The following is a 17,134-nucleotide window of genomic DNA, read 5'->3' on the forward strand; positions in this document are numbered from 1 at the left end:
GCCATAGAGGAAAAAAAAAAAAAAGTATTTTATTAAAGCCAGACACTCTGATAGAAAAGAAAAGTAGGAAAGGGGAGGAGGAGCTCAAAGGCCACCCCGGGCAGGGGGGCGAGTCACAAGGGTCACGTTTCGCACAGAACTACCCATGGCATCCGAGATACAGAGAACGACGCTACAGGCGCGCGGGCGGCCGCCGCGCACGCGCGCTTGGGTTGCTTTTCAAAACAGTTCACGAGAATATTCATGCTAAGAGACACACGACGTCGTAGAAACCCCAAAACAGCCTCTAAAGAGTAGTAGGAACCTTTTTTTTTTTTTTTTTGTCCTTTTAAAAGTCATAGGGTTTTTTTCTTTTTTTAAACAACATCCAGACAAGTAAAGCAGGGTGCGCATGCAGCGGGCGCCTCCGGACACATGCACGATGCAGGCAGCGCTCATTTTATTTTTTTTTAATGATTTTGTGGGTCGTTTTTGCAACGTTTTCCTCTTTTTTTTGTCTTTTTTTGAAGTCAAACAACAGGTTTGGGTTTTTTTTTTGCCTTTTTTTTTTTGTTCTTTGCCCTCTTGCTTGAGCACACGCATTAGGACGGGCGGTCACACACGTTTGCATGATGCCATGACACGAGGGACGCACACGCACGCACTCCGACACACACGCGCACATAGAAAACTAGCGGGATCGCTGGCGAGGGGCAGAAATGGGGAGAAATCAGTGGAAATGAGCAACGGGCACCCCCCCTTCCCCTGCGCTCCGCTCCTGGCCCCGGCAGCCACAGGATATTATGGAGAAAAGGGGGACGGGGGGCAGTGCTTTGAGGAGGGGGCAGTGCCCAAGCCAGATGTGCCCAGATGTGCCCAGAGGCACCCAAGGGGGCTCCGGGTGGGAAATGCAGCCCCCAACTCCAAGCATCACCTGTAACCCCCTCCCATACGTGTCCCATGGGACACCAAGACACAGAGTCCCCACAGGTGCCACCAGGTGCCACCCGCAGGCACCGGCCACGGGCTGGGATGAGCAGGGACAGGACTAGGGGGGCAGGCACCGGTTGGGGGGGGACGGAGAGCAGAAGCCTCTCCCCCCCTCCATAAGAAGCTGTGGCTTCGCTACAGAGTTTCCCTTTGGTACCGAGAAAAAATAATTAAAAAGCTCCATAATTAAACGCAATGAGGTCCTGCTATTGCTGCCGGGAGGGGCTGCCGCGTCCCCCTCCCACCCTCGAGCCCAGCAAAGTCCCCAACAGGGATGGGGACCATGGCCGGGGGACAGAGGATGAAGGAGGGGACACCAGGGCCACCCCCAGCTGCCCCTCTCCAGCGTCCCTGGGGAAGAAAACCCACCCCCTAACACACCAGACATGAAGAGATTTATTCCTTTTCTTTTCTTTTTTTAAATATTTATATATATATTTATATTACGTATATTATATATATATAATATGTAAATATATTTTTTAAAACAATATAAAATGTTAAGACACTTCACTTAAATGTAAAGAGTTGCTTTTTTGCAATCCAAAGAAATTGCATCATGATTTTTTTTTTGTATTTTTTTTCCACTTTGTTATTCAAAAAAAGGCTCGTTCTTCTGTACAAAAATGATCGGTTTACAAAAAAAAGAGAGGGAGGGGGAAAAGAAGAAAAGAACCGAAACCCAACCCAGCGACGAACTGGCTGATGCAAGGAGTGATTTGGTTGCTCGCGCCATGGTGCAAGGAGCGAGCACGGGGCTCGTTGGCACCCTTGGGTGCACGGTGCTGCTCCTGCATGCAGGGGATAGGGATGCGGATGCAGCTCCGCATCCGCAGGTCCCTCTCCAGGGCATGGATGGGACGGAGAAGCGTGGCGGTGTCTCCCCCGCGCGCATTAAAGTGCTACGTTAGGATGCGCTGGGAGCAGCCCCGGCCGCTTCCCGCGCGCTCCGTCGCTTCCCGCGCGCTCCATCCACGCCGGATCCCTCCCACGCCGGGCACTGACCTTGCGGCATGAGCCCGGTGCGCTCCGCGAGCCCGGCGAGCTCCGATGGGAGCGAGCGGGAGGACAAGCGAGCGGCGGGAAGCAGCCGCGCGCTTCCCGCTTTCCTCCCGCCTCCGGCTTGCTTGGAGCTGCTGCGAGCGGCGGCGCGAGCTTAGACCAACAGCAAACGCCGGGGTGGGAGAGGAACCGGAGAGAAAGCAAAGGACGACAGCGAAACAGAAGCAGGAAGGAAACGAAAGTGAGAATAAACAACAAAGAAGAGCAAAAGAAAAGAATGAGAGAGAGGAGAGAGAGAAAGAAACAGCCAGCGGGTCCCTTTGGAGCGGGATGCGAGCCGGAGGTCGGGCCGCGCTCCGTTGGGTCGGCCTCCTTGGAGCGAGCAGGGAGCGCCCGCAAGAGCACGGGGAGCCCCGGAGATCCTGGAGGAGCCCGTCCAAGGGAGGAGCACGAGGAAGGGCGCGCGCGGAGCTCGCAAGGAGCCTCAGAAGGAAATGGAGGAGTTCCTGGCCCCAAAGGAAGTCAATACGGGGATGGAGGTTCTGCCAGCTGCAGGTTTTTCTGCGACTGCAGGGGAGGCCTCGCTGGCCTCTTTAGATGCTCTAGCGGCCTAGAAAGAAAAGCAAGATTCAAGGAGGAGGAGGAGGAGGAAGAGGGGAGGAGAGTCAAACAGTTTCGTAAAGGAAAAGACCAAAAGAAAGACCAAAAAGGAAAAAGAAAAGGAAAGAACAACCAAAAAACACGAGTTTGTTCAGAAGCAGCATTGATTTAGGCCTGAGGTCAAGCAGCTGGGAAGGGTCCGCCACAAAGAGAGCACGAGATGAGCTGGTCCCATGAGTTACTGCACGGGAAGGGGACATCGGCAGGAGGAGCGAGGCGGAGAGAGAGCCGGACGGACGGGCACGAGGACGGACGGACGGGCACGAGGACGGACACGCAGACACAGAGGGAGAGGGCAGAAAGGCAGGGAGGGGGGACAAGAAGGGCAGCGTTAGAGCGAGCGGGCGCCGCGCGGGGCCGGCGCTGCAGGACGGAACGGGAAGGACGCGGCCCCGCCGGGAACACCGGGACCTGGGCTGGCAGGTGGCCTCTGGGCACAGGACCCGGTGTCTTTGCCGAAAAGATGAAGGGGGGCCAGGGAGGCACTTGCTGACCCCTCTTATGGCCCTTTTGGGTGCTCTGTCTCTGCGGGGGGGGCCCCCGAATCCTGCATCCCTCATCCCTGCGCCGGGGACACGGAAACCTGCACATGGTGAAACTGCAACCGCCAGGTCTAGGGCAGGCTGGCGGGGAACTGGGAGGCCAAAGGTCCTGCTTGGACCCATCTGCAGGCTCCCAAGCTGGGATGCAGGGGACCGTCACCACGGGGACGCAGGGATGCACCGTGGGGATGCAGCGCAAGGATGTAATACAAGGATGCGCCATGGGGATGCACCACAGGGATGCACCACAGGGATGCAGCACTGGGATGCACAACGGGGATGCAACATGGGACCCAGCACCATCTTGGCTGCAGTCACAGCAAACAGCACCCGTGTGCAGCTCCAACCCGGAGCACCGGAGGGTCCGTGAGGGACAAGGCTGGGCTGACCCCACATGCCAGGGAGGACAGAGCAGGGGGATGCATGTGCCCATTTTGCCCATGTTTGCCCAACCTGCACGAAATCTGCCCCCGCTTCCCCCAGCTACATTGGAAGCAACTGGGAAAAAAAACATCGCTTCATCTGACAGGGTTTGCAGTTCCAACAAAATGAGCAAAATTGGGTTTATTGGAGGATTTGCTCAAAACAGGCCCAGGGAAGGAGAGGGACACACAGAGTGGGGAGGGAAGGGAGGATGGAGCGGGATGAGCTGCCTCCCGCCCAGGGAAAGCTGCTTCTGTGGACACGGGGCTGTCCCCAAGCCCTGCAGCACCTGGGGACAGGGGGACATAGGTACAGGGGCGAGGAGGGTCACGGTGCTCTGAAAACTGTGTTTTGGGGGGGAACCCACTCAAGGGTAATGTGGGTCGTGGTGCCGCAGCCGGGGATGCCCGGATGCTTCCGCAGCCTCAGGCTGCACAAGATGCCTTGCTTGTAATACCAACCCTCTCATCACCAGGGCCAAAATGCTCTTCCGAGAGGCCTACAGGTCCCTGGGGACAAGGGTGTCACAGCCCCCTGCCCCTGGCACCTGCACCCAGCGCTGGGCTCAGCCCCATTCACACCTGGGGACCTCCAGCCACATTAAAGGCACAGGGTGGTGTCCCCATTCCCAAGAAACCATCGTGCCCAGAAAACGCAAAGGATCCTCCTCCCCAAAGGAGATCCCCAAGGCCAAAGCCATGCCAGGATGGGCAGTTACCGAGGGCAGACCCCCCTGCCCATTATCCCCATGGACCGTGGGGACAAAGCAGGGTCCGGGCTCGCTTGCAGCTCACCCAGCTGCGAGCAGAGCCGGGAGAGGTGGCTCTAGAGATAAACTACCTGCTGCTGTCCCTGGATCCTCATGTACTCCATCCGCTGCTTTATGTGCTTGCTCTTGTCGGGGCTGCCCTGCTGGCTCTGCTTCAGCCTCGACGCCGGGTTCACCATCTTCATGGGCGGGATGGAGACACCCCCACTCTGAGGACGCAGAAAAATGGGGAAAGGGGGTTAAAAACAGCAGGTAAATAAACGTGCGAACCCTTCCTGCAGCTGGGCACTGGGTGCGGGATGCGTTGGGCCCTGGCACCTTCACCCCCTGCCCTGGTGTCCTGCAGGCATCTTGCAGCTGGTGCCCATGTTAACAAGGACACCAGATCCACGTTCCGAGGAGAGATCCACCCGCTCCAGGGAGCTCAGATGCCAGCCAGGACTTAGGGACGCATTGCTGAACAGGGCAGGTTGGGGCAGACACTGCAAACAGGAGGTGGAGAGCAGGGCAGAGCATCCCTGTCCACACAGGGAGAGGGAAGAGGCTACCCGAGACAGAGCAGATTCCAGGTGGAGGCACCAGCAGCAGGAATACAGAGGTTTTTATTCACTGTCTTGCACAGATCAAGATACAAAGGCTTGCAAGAACAGCAGCGACAGACTGACTGGGGCAAATCTTCCAAGCAGACGAATAAAGTGGCAAAATGGGCACTTCCAAGGCTGCCCCAGAAAGATGCAATTTTGGCCCCCAGCACATTCCGCAGGTACCACCCTGGGCACCAGCCCAGCTGGGTCTTGGCCTTTGCATCCGAGCAGCACCAGCCTGGAAACCTCAAGCTAGATTTGCCCTCTCCGCCTCCAATTTAAGGAGCACCCGGAGCGAGCCCGGCTACGCAGCCTCTCCTGCCAAGCCCCGCTTTGGGCTTTGCTTTGCAAACACCCAGCACACATCAACCATTGCAATAAATCCACCTCGCAGCTCGGCTCCTGCTTTGCACAGCGCCCGCGCTGCGGCGGGGACTCTCAACAGGAGGAAATTGCTGCTACCCCCCCGTGCAAGGGCCGTTTACGCAGCACGCGCGCGGGAGGGGGCCAGGGTGTAAGCAAGCAGCAGGGCTGAGCTAATTGCTGCAAATGAAAAAGGAGATGCATTGACGAGCACTGCTCATTAATAAAGGAGTAGGATGACTCCTGTGCAGCTGAGAGGGGTTTTTTTCCCCCCCCCCTTTTTTTTTTTTTTTGCCCGAGCTATTCAGCAAACCGAGCGGCTGCTGCAGATTCCAACGGAAAGCAATTTGGATGGCTTCAGGGAGCCCGCGCTGTGATTTAATTAGGAGAAACATCTGCTGCTTTGCAGTGACACTTAAACTGCAGTTAGTCGGAAAAGTGCTTATGCAGAGTGAAAGGAAAAAAAGGAGAGAAGAGCAGCGTTCCCAGCGTCCCCGGGTCACCGCTCGCATCCTGCTCTCCTGTCCCACTCATCTCTCCTGTCCCTTTCCCAAGGGAGATGAGTTCAAACCTCAGCCCTGTCCGGAGGCAGATTCACAGAGAGGGGCAGGTAGGTGGAGGAAGAGAAGGTGCCAGAGCGAATCCGAGAGTAGAGCACAGCAAGAGGCATAACAGAAAATAAACCTGGGGGCTGCCGAGGGGCAGCTGTGGCTTCGGGCGCAGGGCGGGTTTGCTCTTGCTCGCGGATGGGCCCTCAGGAGCATCCTTGGCCTGATGGAGATGCAGGACAGGGCCATCGTCACAGCTGCCATGCGCAAGACGCCCCGGACCAGCGTCTCTTCTTCTGCTGGCGTCCTCAGACTCCTCTGGGCCTAGAAGCTCCTTTGGGAATACGAATTCGACGGATACGTGGCTGCTGATTTCATTGATGGTTATTTCCAGCTCTCGGATGGTCTCCTCGAGGCTGTCCAGTCTCCGGTAGGTGCCTTCATAAATCTCTTTGCTGCGTGGAGTCATGGGGTGGGGAGGAGACAAGTCCTCTCGGCGCCTTCCCTGAGGACGCAGGGGACAGGGACCTGCCGCTGTTGTCCCTTCAACGCTGGACTCCAACCCGGCTGCCTCTCCCCGAGCAGGAAGATAGAGACTGCTCCAGCCCGGAGCTGCTGGTGCCTTGGGATGCTCAGCTGGGGATTCTCGGCTCCCTTGCTGCTCCGGATTGGTGCCTAAGGAAGACCTGGGCTTTGGCATGGGACAAAGCAGGGGCTTGGGGACTTGGGGAGGAGCAGTGACCTCCCGTGTGCTCGCTCCGCTGCCATGATCCGCAGTGTCCTCATCAGCCGCGGTGCCACTGCAACCTTGTTTTGCAGGAGCGCTCACAGCTGTGAGGCCTCTTCCCTCCCCATCGGGCTGGTGGCCTTGGTGCCTGGGGGGACATGTCCCCTTGCTGCTGTCCAGAGGGGACACCAGCGTCCCTCCTGCTGCACAGTCCCAGCCCCGGGAAGGGCCGCTCCGGGGCCGCGTGGCTGAGGCTGAAACGCCTCCGCATGCAGCCGGAGATGCTTCCAAGATGCCAAGAGATGCCCGGTGCTTCCCTTCCCCATCGGAGCGGCACCGGAGCCCGCCCGGGGAGGGCACATCCGCAGAGTTCCCGCCTGCTCGCTCATGCGCCGGCGCCCGCTCTGCTCCGGCTCCTCCGCTGCTGGAGCCATCCCCATGTCCCGTGGGGCCGGATCCCTCCGGCGCCTCCGGCTCAGCCTCAGGGGACGGCGGCTGGGACACCCACTCGGAGAGCACGATCCGCGGCAGGGAGACGGCCCTGCTCCCCGGGGCGCCCGCGCGCTCCGGCTCCTGGGTAGAGAAGTCGGACACATTAGGATGCGCTGGGAAGCAGAACCACGGCCGGCGGCTCAAGTGCAAGGCCAGGAGGGAACGTGCTCGGCTCCTGCCTAGTCCCGGTTCACCAGCCCCTTGGGCACCTCCGATTTCTCATCGGCACAGAGAGATTCCAGCTTCCCCTGGCCTTACGGGACTACAGGACTTATGCGCATAACTAAATTGCTTGGATTCCTTAGGAAATGAGATTCAAAGGCAGGGGAAGACCCATTGCAAATGAGCTGCAAAGGACGGCAAGACCTTTAAAGCCCTGAGCGCCGAGAAGCCACCACGAAAACACTGTCACTTTGCCCTGCATCTCTGCTGCTGTCATGGGGCATGACAATGTGCCATGTCCCCTAGGGAGGCCAGGGAAGGAGGTGGAAGGACTTTCAGGGGAGAAATGCTCTCCAAAAGAGGTGTCCCCTGCAGCCACAGGGCTGGCCAAGGCAAGGAGAGGGGCCCGTGCCCATGGGGCAGGCGATGCTGCGGTGATGGGCCGCTTGCTCCGACACTGCCTCCGTCACAGCACAGTGACAGTGGCCTCTGTGTCCCCTGCCAGGGTTTGGGCAAGGAAGACAACCCATGGAGGCCTTTGCAGGGTGTGAGGAAACAGCGTGGCCCTTTTGGGACACGTGAAGCCACTCCACATCACCGCGTCCCCCTGCGCCCGTCCTGTCCCCTTCCCACGAGTGCTCCCCTTCGCTAGATCCTTTCTGCATCTTTTCTCCTGTCCTCCTCTACGGGTACCCTCCGCTCCATCCCATCGATCCTCCAGGCATCTCCGATTCCTCCCTCCCTGGAAGAGAGAGGGATGGAGGGGGCCAGGCTGAGCCCCTTCCCCCTGTGCCCGCATCATGCACGTGGCGGGGCCTCGTCACCGAGGGCACTTCATGCACCACCCGCCACAGTGACACCCGTGTGGCAGTGACACCCTCCCGGGCAAGTCACCAGGCACCCTCCCTGTGCACAGCCCGGGGTGCCGGAGGTGCCCTCCGTGTTTTCCCCATCCAGGGGCTGGTGCGCGCGGGAGCATCCCCGGATTGCAATCACACGTGGTCTCGCGATTAGTGCCCGGTCCTGTGCAGTGCCAGGGTTGCACGCGAGGCCGTGAGCAAGAACGAAGAGAGCCATTAGTTTGTTAAACCAGAGGAGATGAAGAGAGAGAAAGAGTTAAAAGGAGGCAGGAGACGAGGCTGGTTAAAGTGCAGCGGGAGCCCGTGAGGCAGGAGGAGGGCTCGGAGCTGTTACCTTCCATCCTTGGGCTGCCATGGAGGCTCCGTTGGGCCACAAGGCTGCGTGCCCAGGGGAGACGGCAGCCGCGAGCGGCTCGTAACGGAGCTTGGGGAGGAAAGGGGAGGCTGAGCTTCTCTGAAACACCTGGGGAGTCAAACAGGGCACGTTGGAGGAGGGAGGCTCGGGGTGACGGTGGCTGCGCTCGGTGGCCACCGGCAGCGAGTGAAGCATCCGCTGCTCGCGGTGACAATGTGCGTGTGACACCGACCGCTCAGAGCCTGGGCATGGAGGCACCACCATCAATCTGCTCCCCTGAACCATTTCCAGCCACTCTCCAAGGAGGCAGAGGACCAGCCAGGGAAAAGCTCTCCCTGGGCTGTCCCCAATGGGGCTCTCAGACTGGAGACATTGAGGTCCCTGGTTCTGAGATGGGGTCAGTGTTTCCTCCATCACTGCCAGCGTGGCAAGGGGATGAGGAGCCTTGGTGCCTCTGCAAAGAGGCTGCAGGCATGACTTGCCCGTGAAACTATTCCTAAGGTTCCTAGTGGGATCCTAACGGAAGTCCACCAGGATTCACTGGGCACCTCGACCTTGGCAAACACATGGGGCTGGCTGTGGGGCAGTAGCTTGGGGGTGTGCAGTATGTGGAGCCTCAGAAGGGCATCTCAGGTGGCCTTTCTGCAGGGCACCTGGAGACCAAACCCAAAGAATCTCCAGCCAAAGCTCCACAGCGTTAAAAACGCGTTTGGCTTGGAGCCCAAGACTGGAAGCGCTGCAGAGGGCCAGGGAACCAGGCCCTGAGCTCCGGGACTATGCGGTCCTGCTGGCGGAGTCATTTCTCATCGCTGTCCCCACATCCCCATGCTCCTGCTGGCAGGTGGGACAAGGAGTAGGGGGACCCACTGCAGGCCTGGGGCTCGAGATGCTCCTTTACCCACCAGTTCCCTGCTCCTGTCCCGGTCACGTCTGGAGCCACACGTGAGCCAACCTGGAGCTGCTGTGCGGGTAACCGGGGACTCTCTGCGCTCACCTCCAGCTCCGCAATGATGCGGTCCTCGTCATCGTCATCTTTGATGGCCGAGGCGATGATGGGTGGCGTGGAAGCAGGTCTGACCACCTCCGACACTGTCCGTCTCAGCTTCACCTGGGGCTTCTGCGTCTCCAGCTCCTCCGACTCGGCCTTCTGCAAAGGGAGAGCGGGATGGATGAGGGGCCGGGCACGGGCACGTCGGCTCCAGCCGCGGTCACCGCGAGGGCCTCCCTACCTTCATGAAACCAGGCTCCTTCTTGCTGGTGATGATGACTTCGCCGCTGCGGGTTGTGGTGAGCCCATGGGACGAGGGGAAGCTCCGGCGAGGAGGGGGAGGCGGCGGCGATTTGGAGGGTTTCTCGGTCCGGTACCGGGGCACTGTCAGTTCATCTGGGCACAGAAGACACCGTGAGAGGGCAGAGTCCTTCCCTTTCCCCAATCCAACACCCTGGACTGCTTCTGCCTCCTCGTCCATAAAAGCTCCCTTGGAGGCACTGCCCAGGGAAACACACGGTGCCAGCAGGACAAGGACAGTGAGAACACAGCCAGGGCACAAGCAGAAAGAGAGACCAGTGGAGAAAACACAAGTCCTGCACCCGGTTCCATCCTAGATTTTGGACTCGATGATCTTGAAGGTCTTTTCCAACCATAATATCTGTGATCCTAGATGTCCGCAGCCCTCCCACATTCTCCAGCCCTCCCCGTGCCGTACCTGAGCCCCGGCGCCCGTTGGGATCCCCCTTGCCCGTGGATTTCTGCGCGTGCTGCGGCTTGGAGGGCTTGTGCTCCGGCGTGGAGGCGGCGCTGCCCGCGCTCTGCTTGTGCTTGGCTGCAAACTCCAGGTCAGGGATGGCCTTCATGAGCTCGGCCTGCGTCTCCTCCAGGAGGCGGTTGATGTCCTTGGCGCTGTACTGGGTCAGCGCCGCGCGCTTCTCCTCCCAGTCGCGCTCGGCAGCCTGCGAGCAAGCGCGGAGCTCGCTGTAGCATCTGCCCGTGCAGCTGGGATGCGACCTGGTGTTCCCCTCCAACCTGCCCCGTGCGCTGCTCTCATTACCCCGCTGCACATCCCAGCTTGCCGCATGCACCCTAGGGATGCTCCCAAGGGACATTGTGGGGGGACCCTGGCTTGGATGCGGCCAGAGGAACCTGCCCTGTGCTCTCACCTCCACGGAGACGGCTTTGTCTGCGCTCTTCTTGCTCGGAGTCTCCGGCCCCGTCTGGGTCTTGGCAGGCACCATCTCCGGGGCGCGGGCAGGGTTATTGCTCTTGCCCGGGTGGCTTTGGCTCTGTGGGGGGCTGTGCCCGAAGCCGGACATTCCCAGGGGCTCCGGGACAGCCGGCAGGTGATGGAGGCTCACGGGAGGGCTAGGAGGGGTCTCCAAATCCAGCCCTTTGCAGAAGTCGGTCTCAGGGGCGATTTTCTTGGGCGACTGGCTGAGGCTGTTCGGGGAGCTCCACACACCCTCCTCCACTTGCCTGATGGGGACACGGAAGCCACCAGGTCACTGCACGGCATGGGGAGCCGGACACGACCCCAGCCCTGTCACAGCCAGCAGAAAAACGTGATCCCGCTCTCCCCAGCACCTGCGATTCACAGCCCGAGGTTCGGATTCTCTGGTGGCTACAAGGAGCTGCGCTCTCCACCTGGACACCCATTTTGCTGAAACTCGTTAGGAACCGAGATCGCTCAGAATTCTGCTCCTCTGTTAAATTTGGCTGCAGTTGGCCATTGGATTCAGGAGTTATTAGGAAAGGGGAAATGACAGGTAGGCAGATTCATACACTGAGCGATCATACAAGCTCATTTCCCTAGAAAACCAGGCTAGAGCAGAGCCCGAGGCGAGCCCCGGTGCCAGAGCGGAGCATTCCTCCTCGAATTTGGCCAAGCTACAAGCGATCACCAAGGGCCTCGTAATGCGAGCAGGCAGGCGGGCTCGGCGCCGGCACGGCTCCCTGACGACAATTATTGTTAGATACGGAAGACGATTTCCTTCATCGGAGCCGCATCCTTCAGCGCGCGCAGAGGGGCAGCGCGGTTGTTCGCGGGATGCGGCGCGGGGCCGGCAGCGGCGCTCACCTGCGGATCTGCGCCAGGGTGTCCGTGACGGCCTTGCAGCGCTTCAGCAGCCCGTCCAGCCGGTTGGGCTCCTCCTTGAGGAACTTGACGGCCTCCACCTCCACGCGCAGCACCACGCGCATCTTGCTCTGCAGGCTGGGGAACTGGGCTGCGGCGGGAGCGCGGGCGTCACGCCGGCACCGCGGGCCCAGCCACGCCGGTCCCCACCGCGTCGGCCCCCGTGCCCACCCTCGCCCTGGCGGCACCGAGCGGGATGAATCCCAGCAGCACCGAGTGGGATGAATCCCGGCGGCTGCTTCGCCGGGATGCCGGCTCCGGGGACGGGGCAGGGCGCGCTGCGGTGCTGGCTCCCTGCCGCGCGCTCCGCTCGCTTGGCTGCGCCGCTCAGCGTCAGCCTCGTTTTATAGAAAGGCTGGGGGGAACGAGCTGTTCACACCTCTGCCCTGCACCTCTGGGCCCTCCCCGCGCCCCCCTCCCCATCCAATCGTCACCCGCTGTGGCCTGGGGACACAGGGACTCTGCCACCGCGCATCCGCGCGCCACGAGCATCTGCGAAAGGCAGGATGGGGACAGGAGCGAAACGCAGCGTGCGCAGGGTGCGGGAGGGCCAGGTCCCGTGGGACAGGGGCCCCTGCGGCTGCAGCAACCACGAGCTCGGACAGGGCTCACAGGACAGCTGGGGACAGCAGAGCAAGCAAGGACACGGCTCCGCGGGGAGCCCTGGCTGCAGGGACAGCCGTGCAGCTCCCTGGGGACACTTTAAGGCCATACGGGTGCCCCGCTGACAGGGGGACAAGCGTGCAGGGAGCGCGTTGGTGAAGCCCGTGAGCACCCGGGGACGCACGGCCTCAGCGCGTGCGAGCACAAAGCAAGGGGTGACCCAGGGCCATGCAGGGGAGCTGCTGCTGGCCCCACAGCTTCCTGCCAGCAAGGACGGAGCAAGGAGATGGCAGCAGGTGCCACTTGTCAACCCTGCGGGTGCCCGAGTTGTCCCCTGTCCCTGTATTCGCTGCCACTCACCCTTGAGGTCTGTCAGGGTCTCCCCGAGTTGTTTCAACACCACGGCCTTCTCCTCCAGCTCCTGCACCGGGATGAGCCGGTGGTTGTGGGCTAAATCCTTCTGGATCTTCTCCACCGACTTCTCCAGGTCACTGCAAACACAGAGGCAGGGCGAGGATGTCACTGTCACACCGGGGCTGGGCAGAGCCAGAAGGGAGGTCCCCCCTGCATGGAGGGGAGCAGAGCAGGGCTGGGGACGTGACACCTTCCCCCATCGCTCCAGGGGACACCACGCAGGGATGCGATTTACGGCGTGGATGATCCGGCACGCAGGAAACTCAACCCACTGTGAGTGCCAGCGCCTCGGGGGGCACCAAGCAGCAGGTGCCCAAAGGGGCTCTCACTTGAGCTGCTGGGTGATGAGCTCCTCCTCGTTGAGGTAGCGCAGCCGCTCCTCCTCCACCAAGCTGCGCTGGCGCTGCAGCGGGTCCTCGTGCTTGCGCATGGTGTCCGTCACCCGCACGCTGATCTCCGTCTCCGTCCGCCGCAGCATGGTCTTCACCGTCTCCTGGTTCTGCAGCTGCGGACACGGGCGCGTGTTAAACGGGCCACGAGACCTTCGGGTCTGCATCGAGGACCAAGATGCCACCGAGGCCCTGCGCTTAGTGAAGCGCCCTCCTGCATGAGTGCCTGGCACTGAGCAAGCTCTGTGCTCCGGGCCTTTCCACAGGGATGCCAGGAAAGGGGGATTTCAGTGTCCTGGGGTGGGCTGGGTTCCCCCTGGGCCTCCTCGGACCCACCTGCAGCTTCTTGAGCTGCTGCAGCTGGTTGCGGAGGTCGCTGGCGTTCTGCTGCAGGTCATGCAGGTGCAGCTGCATGTGCAGGCGGGTGACGGCCGTGGGCTGGCCCGCTGGCGTGCTCGTGGCCGAGGGCGGCGGTGGCACCGGTGTCCCCATGCCGCTCCGGCTGGCTGCTGCACGGAGGGAAAGCACAGGCTGGGGGGAGCATTGCCCTCTCCCTGGCCCCACTCCCTGTCATTCCCAGCCCAGGACTCCTCTTGCCTTGCCTGTCCCCCAGCCTCAGGGGACTCTTGTCGCAGCCCCTCTGCTCCCCACCTTCTGCTCTGACCTTGGGTTTGGTCCCTTCAGCTCCCCGGAGAAGATTCCCCATCCCAGGGCACGTGTTTCTCCCAGGGAATCCCCCTCCCTCCTGGGCTCTGCTTCAGTCCGCAGTGTCTCTCCAGGACCACGGGGATTCTCCAGGACCACGGGGGTTCTCCAGGACCACGGGTCCACGCAAACCCCGGGTGGGCTCCGAGGAGGGTCCAAACGCTCCTCAGCGGGAGCCTCGAGGAGGGTCTGGGGCGGGGGGGTCCCGGCGCTGGCTCTGCCCCCTCCCCGCTCACTCACGCGCCGACGGCGGGGTCCCGCCGTTCGTGGTCTCCGTCTTCTCGCTGCGACAAGAGAGGGGAAGGCGATGAGCGGGGACGAGGCACGTCCGTCCTCCCCAGCACCAGCAGCAGGGACACGACGGGGGCCGCCGTCCCCCGCCGTGTGCCCCAGTGTCCTCCATACCTGGGGGTCTCGGCCTCGGAGCCGCGGAGCAGGGCGCTCTGCACCAGCCCCGTGAGGCTGGCGATCTGCTTCTCCATGGCCTCCATGCGCTCCCTGCGAGAGGAGCCTCTGTGACACCCTCCTGCTCACCCAGGCCTCAGCGCTGCCCCCCATCACCACCCACCCGCTTGCAGGGTCCCTGTGAGACCCCCCCTTGCCCTCGTGGCACCAGGAGCACTCACTTCCCAGGCTGGAAATGGTGACACGGCAGCACCGCGATGTCCCCAGGGCACCCGACCCGCTTCACCCTCCCCAGCTGTCCCCAGGTTGCTCCGTTGGGGCTGCACAATTTGGGGCTCATTCCCATATTCTTTCCCCGCTCCTGGAGCCGTGGGGCTGAGTCCACCCTGACACATCATGGGCAGCACTGAGGCAGTTCCCCCCGTTTCCTTCCTCACCTCGTTTCAGCATCCTTGGCGGCCGGCACGGGAGAGCCGAACGCCGAGAGCGGGCGCTCGCCGGGGCCCGGGAAGAGCTCGGCGGTGCCGGAGGCGCCGGGATTGCGCGGCTTGTTCACGGGGCTCTCCATGAAGACGGAGGAGCAGGAATCCTTGCGGAAGGACTGGCGCACGGGTGAGGAGCGGCTGGGAGGGCCCGAGTAGGGGCTGTGGGGGCTCTGCCCGGGCGGCACGTCCACCAGGCGCCCGTCGGGCACCTTCTGCGGCGACGACGGGGGCATGCGGAAGGGCAGGCCGGGCCCGTAAGCGTCGCCGTAGACCTGCGCGCCCGGCTTGTACAGGCTGTCCTCGAGCTCCGTCTGCAAGGCGGCCGCCGAGTAGGTGCTGAGCGAGCGCACGGAGCCCCTCTTGTAGAGCCCGCCGGGGTAGCCGAAGGGCTCGGCCACGCCGGCCAGCGACTGCGTGGACGTGATGCTCAGGCGGCCCTCGTGCACCATGCCGTAGGGCTCGGCGTAGAGCCCCTCGTTCTTCACCAGCATCACGTTCTTCCCGGCCAGGTCCTCGTCGGGCTTCACGTCGCGGCGCTCCAGGATGGCGCTGGGGCTGGGCGAGACGCCGGCGGCGGGCGGGAGGCCGCCGAGCCGCTCGCCGTGGTGCACGGGGCTGCCCGCGTAGGACGGCGGGCGGCCGCCGCTGTAGGACATGCGCGAGCGGGACGGCGAGGACGACTGCAGCGCGGGCGGCGGCGAGGCCGAGGCCAGGTGGGAGGCCGGGGACATGCTGTTCAGGCGGCGAGTGGGCGACGACTCCCGCGACGCAAACACCATCTCCCTCTGCCGCCGGGAAGACGCCGTCAGCCTCCGCCGTCCGCGTCCCCCTTGCCCAGCTCTGCCCGCCGCGGTGCCACCCACACAAGGGGACGGCTGGGGACCCGCTGAGGAGGCTGAGCCGGGATGCTCTCTGCGCACATGTGCGTTGCCGCACGTCCGTGCGCTCCCTATGTGCATCCGCATGCGCTCCGTGTGCGTCTCTGCACATCCGTGTCCTCGCAAACATCCCCCAGCTGAGCTAGGGAGCCAAAGCACCATCCCCAACTTCTCCCAGAACCGGGATGTGCATCCCAGGCACCTTCACCCGCCGTGGCATCTCCCTCATCTCCCTACAGACATCCCATGAGATGAATTCCCTACTGACCATTGTGCCAACATCCACTCACTTAACAGTAACTTGAGCACGCTGGACATGGGGAAGAGGAACCGCAGCCACCGCATCGTGCAGCAAATGTGCCCATCACCAGCCTCCGGGTCTCCATTGCTTCCCTCTTCCCTAACCCCAGCCCAGGGACACAGCGTGGGCACACGGCACCCCACGGACACGTCCGTTCCCCCCTTACCCGCAGGTCACCGTTGGTGAGGTGCGAGGCTGGGAAGGAGGCGTAGAGGGGCTCTTTCCGGTAGATTTTGATGATACTCCTGTCCTGGATATCTCTGCAAGGAGAGGGAGAGCTATGAGCCAGGCATGTCGTGGAGCAGCCTGCAAGCCCCCACGGCACCCACATCCTTCTGCTTCCATCCCGCTAATTTCATCTCCTGTGAAGCCCTCAAAGAAAAGGAAATCAATCTCATCTGCCAGCAGTAGGAGTAGTCGGCCCAGGAGTTTCCATGGTTTCTCAGGTTTTCCTGGGTCATTGCAGAGATGAGCAAACATTGTCCTAGTTTCTCCTAGTTGCTTCCTAAGACCCTCACGTGGCCTTTGGTCCCTGCACCATCTCCAAGCAAATCCTCCTCTGTTGCAAAGGTCTTTCTACCCTCCGCAGCAAAGGAAGGCACCGGATCATCCCTGCAGGCAGAGGAGCTGCCAGGACATTTGAGGAGGAAAAAGCCCTCTGGGAGCATCCCGCAGCCTCACCGGACGTCCTCGAGCTCGTAGAAGACGTTGCGCGACTCGTCCTTGATGAGGATGGCGGTGTTGGGCGATTTCAGCATGCCCATGGTGAGCTTCTGGGGAAACATGTGCACAATGAGGGCGTGCAGGGTGTCCATGCTGCTGATCTCGTGGGTGATGTGGACGCGCCTCGTCTCGTCACCAAACTGCAGGAAAAGGACCCCTGGAAGCAGAGCAAGGAGTAAGCGAGACCGTGGAGCGCAAGTGCATCCTCCCCTCATCCTAATGCAACACCAAAGGGATGCCGGGGAGCACAGCTTGGTGGAAAGAGGCAAAAATAGATGTTTGGGTGGATCAGCACCCAAAGAAGAGCCCTGCACCCTGCCGCGGCTCCCAGCATTGCCAGGGAGGCTGGATGCGGCCCCACGCGAGCGCGGGGAAGGTGCCGGTACCTGGCGAGCGCAGCTTGGTCTGGCTGGCCGAGCGGGACAGGGGCAGGCTCTGCCGAAAGCGGTTCATCCTGCTGAAGCCCAGGGGCAGCTCCGCTTCGGACATGGTTTCCAGGGATTCGGCCGAGGCGAAGGAAAGTTTGGCTTGATCGGCCAAGCCGGGCTGGGAGCTCTGGGAATGCCGGGAGCTTCGTGTCTGGAGAGGGAGGAGGAAGAGGTCAAGGGAAGGCGGCAGCACAGGGGATGCTCAGCCCCCAGGCACCA

At 61.8% G+C, this 17,134-nt stretch overlaps 1 protein-coding gene across 6 annotated transcripts in view; it reads right to left on the minus strand.

The window, feature by feature from the left end:
• Nucleotides 1-2,435: 2,435 nt before the first annotated feature.
• Nucleotides 2,436-17,134, minus strand: part of SRCIN1 (SRC kinase signaling inhibitor 1) — a 44,816-nt gene continuing 30,117 nt past the window's right edge. For 4 of the 6 annotated variants that reach the window (XM_088536276.1, XM_088536275.1, XM_088536274.1 and 1 more), the window contains 17 exons: nucleotides 16,874-17,066; nucleotides 16,446-16,644; nucleotides 15,931-16,024; nucleotides 14,538-15,370; nucleotides 14,101-14,193; nucleotides 13,936-13,979; nucleotides 13,327-13,499; nucleotides 12,931-13,106; nucleotides 12,548-12,678; nucleotides 11,528-11,675; nucleotides 10,614-10,926; nucleotides 10,163-10,406; nucleotides 9,686-9,840; nucleotides 9,451-9,603; nucleotides 8,436-8,564; nucleotides 4,437-4,574; nucleotides 2,436-2,581 (listed from right to left, as the gene is read on the minus strand). In XM_088536276.1, the coding sequence (XP_088392402.1) occupies nucleotides 2,456-2,581; nucleotides 4,437-4,574; nucleotides 8,436-8,564; nucleotides 9,451-9,603; nucleotides 9,686-9,840; nucleotides 10,163-10,406; nucleotides 10,614-10,926; nucleotides 11,528-11,675; nucleotides 12,548-12,678; nucleotides 12,931-13,106; nucleotides 13,327-13,499; nucleotides 13,936-13,979; nucleotides 14,101-14,193; nucleotides 14,538-15,370; nucleotides 15,931-16,024; nucleotides 16,446-16,644; nucleotides 16,874-17,066 (3,342 nt within the window). In that variant the 3' untranslated portion in view covers nucleotides 2,436-2,455. Of the gene's footprint in view, nucleotides 2,813-4,436; nucleotides 4,575-8,435; nucleotides 8,565-9,450; nucleotides 9,604-9,685; nucleotides 9,841-10,162; nucleotides 10,407-10,613; nucleotides 10,927-11,527; nucleotides 11,676-12,547; nucleotides 12,679-12,930; nucleotides 13,107-13,326; nucleotides 13,500-13,935; nucleotides 13,980-14,100; nucleotides 14,194-14,537; nucleotides 15,371-15,930; nucleotides 16,025-16,445; nucleotides 16,645-16,873; nucleotides 17,067-17,134 lie in introns of all 6 variants that reach the window. The other 2 variants (XM_088536277.1, XM_088536278.1) reach the window with 2 other exon arrangements.

This window comes from Tinamus guttatus, unplaced genomic scaffold, assembly GCF_059628265.1.
Source record: "Tinamus guttatus ecotype Peru unplaced genomic scaffold, ASM5962826v1 Tinamus_guttatus_pri_ptg000655l, whole genome shotgun sequence".
NCBI lineage: Eukaryota > Metazoa > Chordata > Aves > Tinamiformes > Tinamidae > Tinamus > Tinamus guttatus.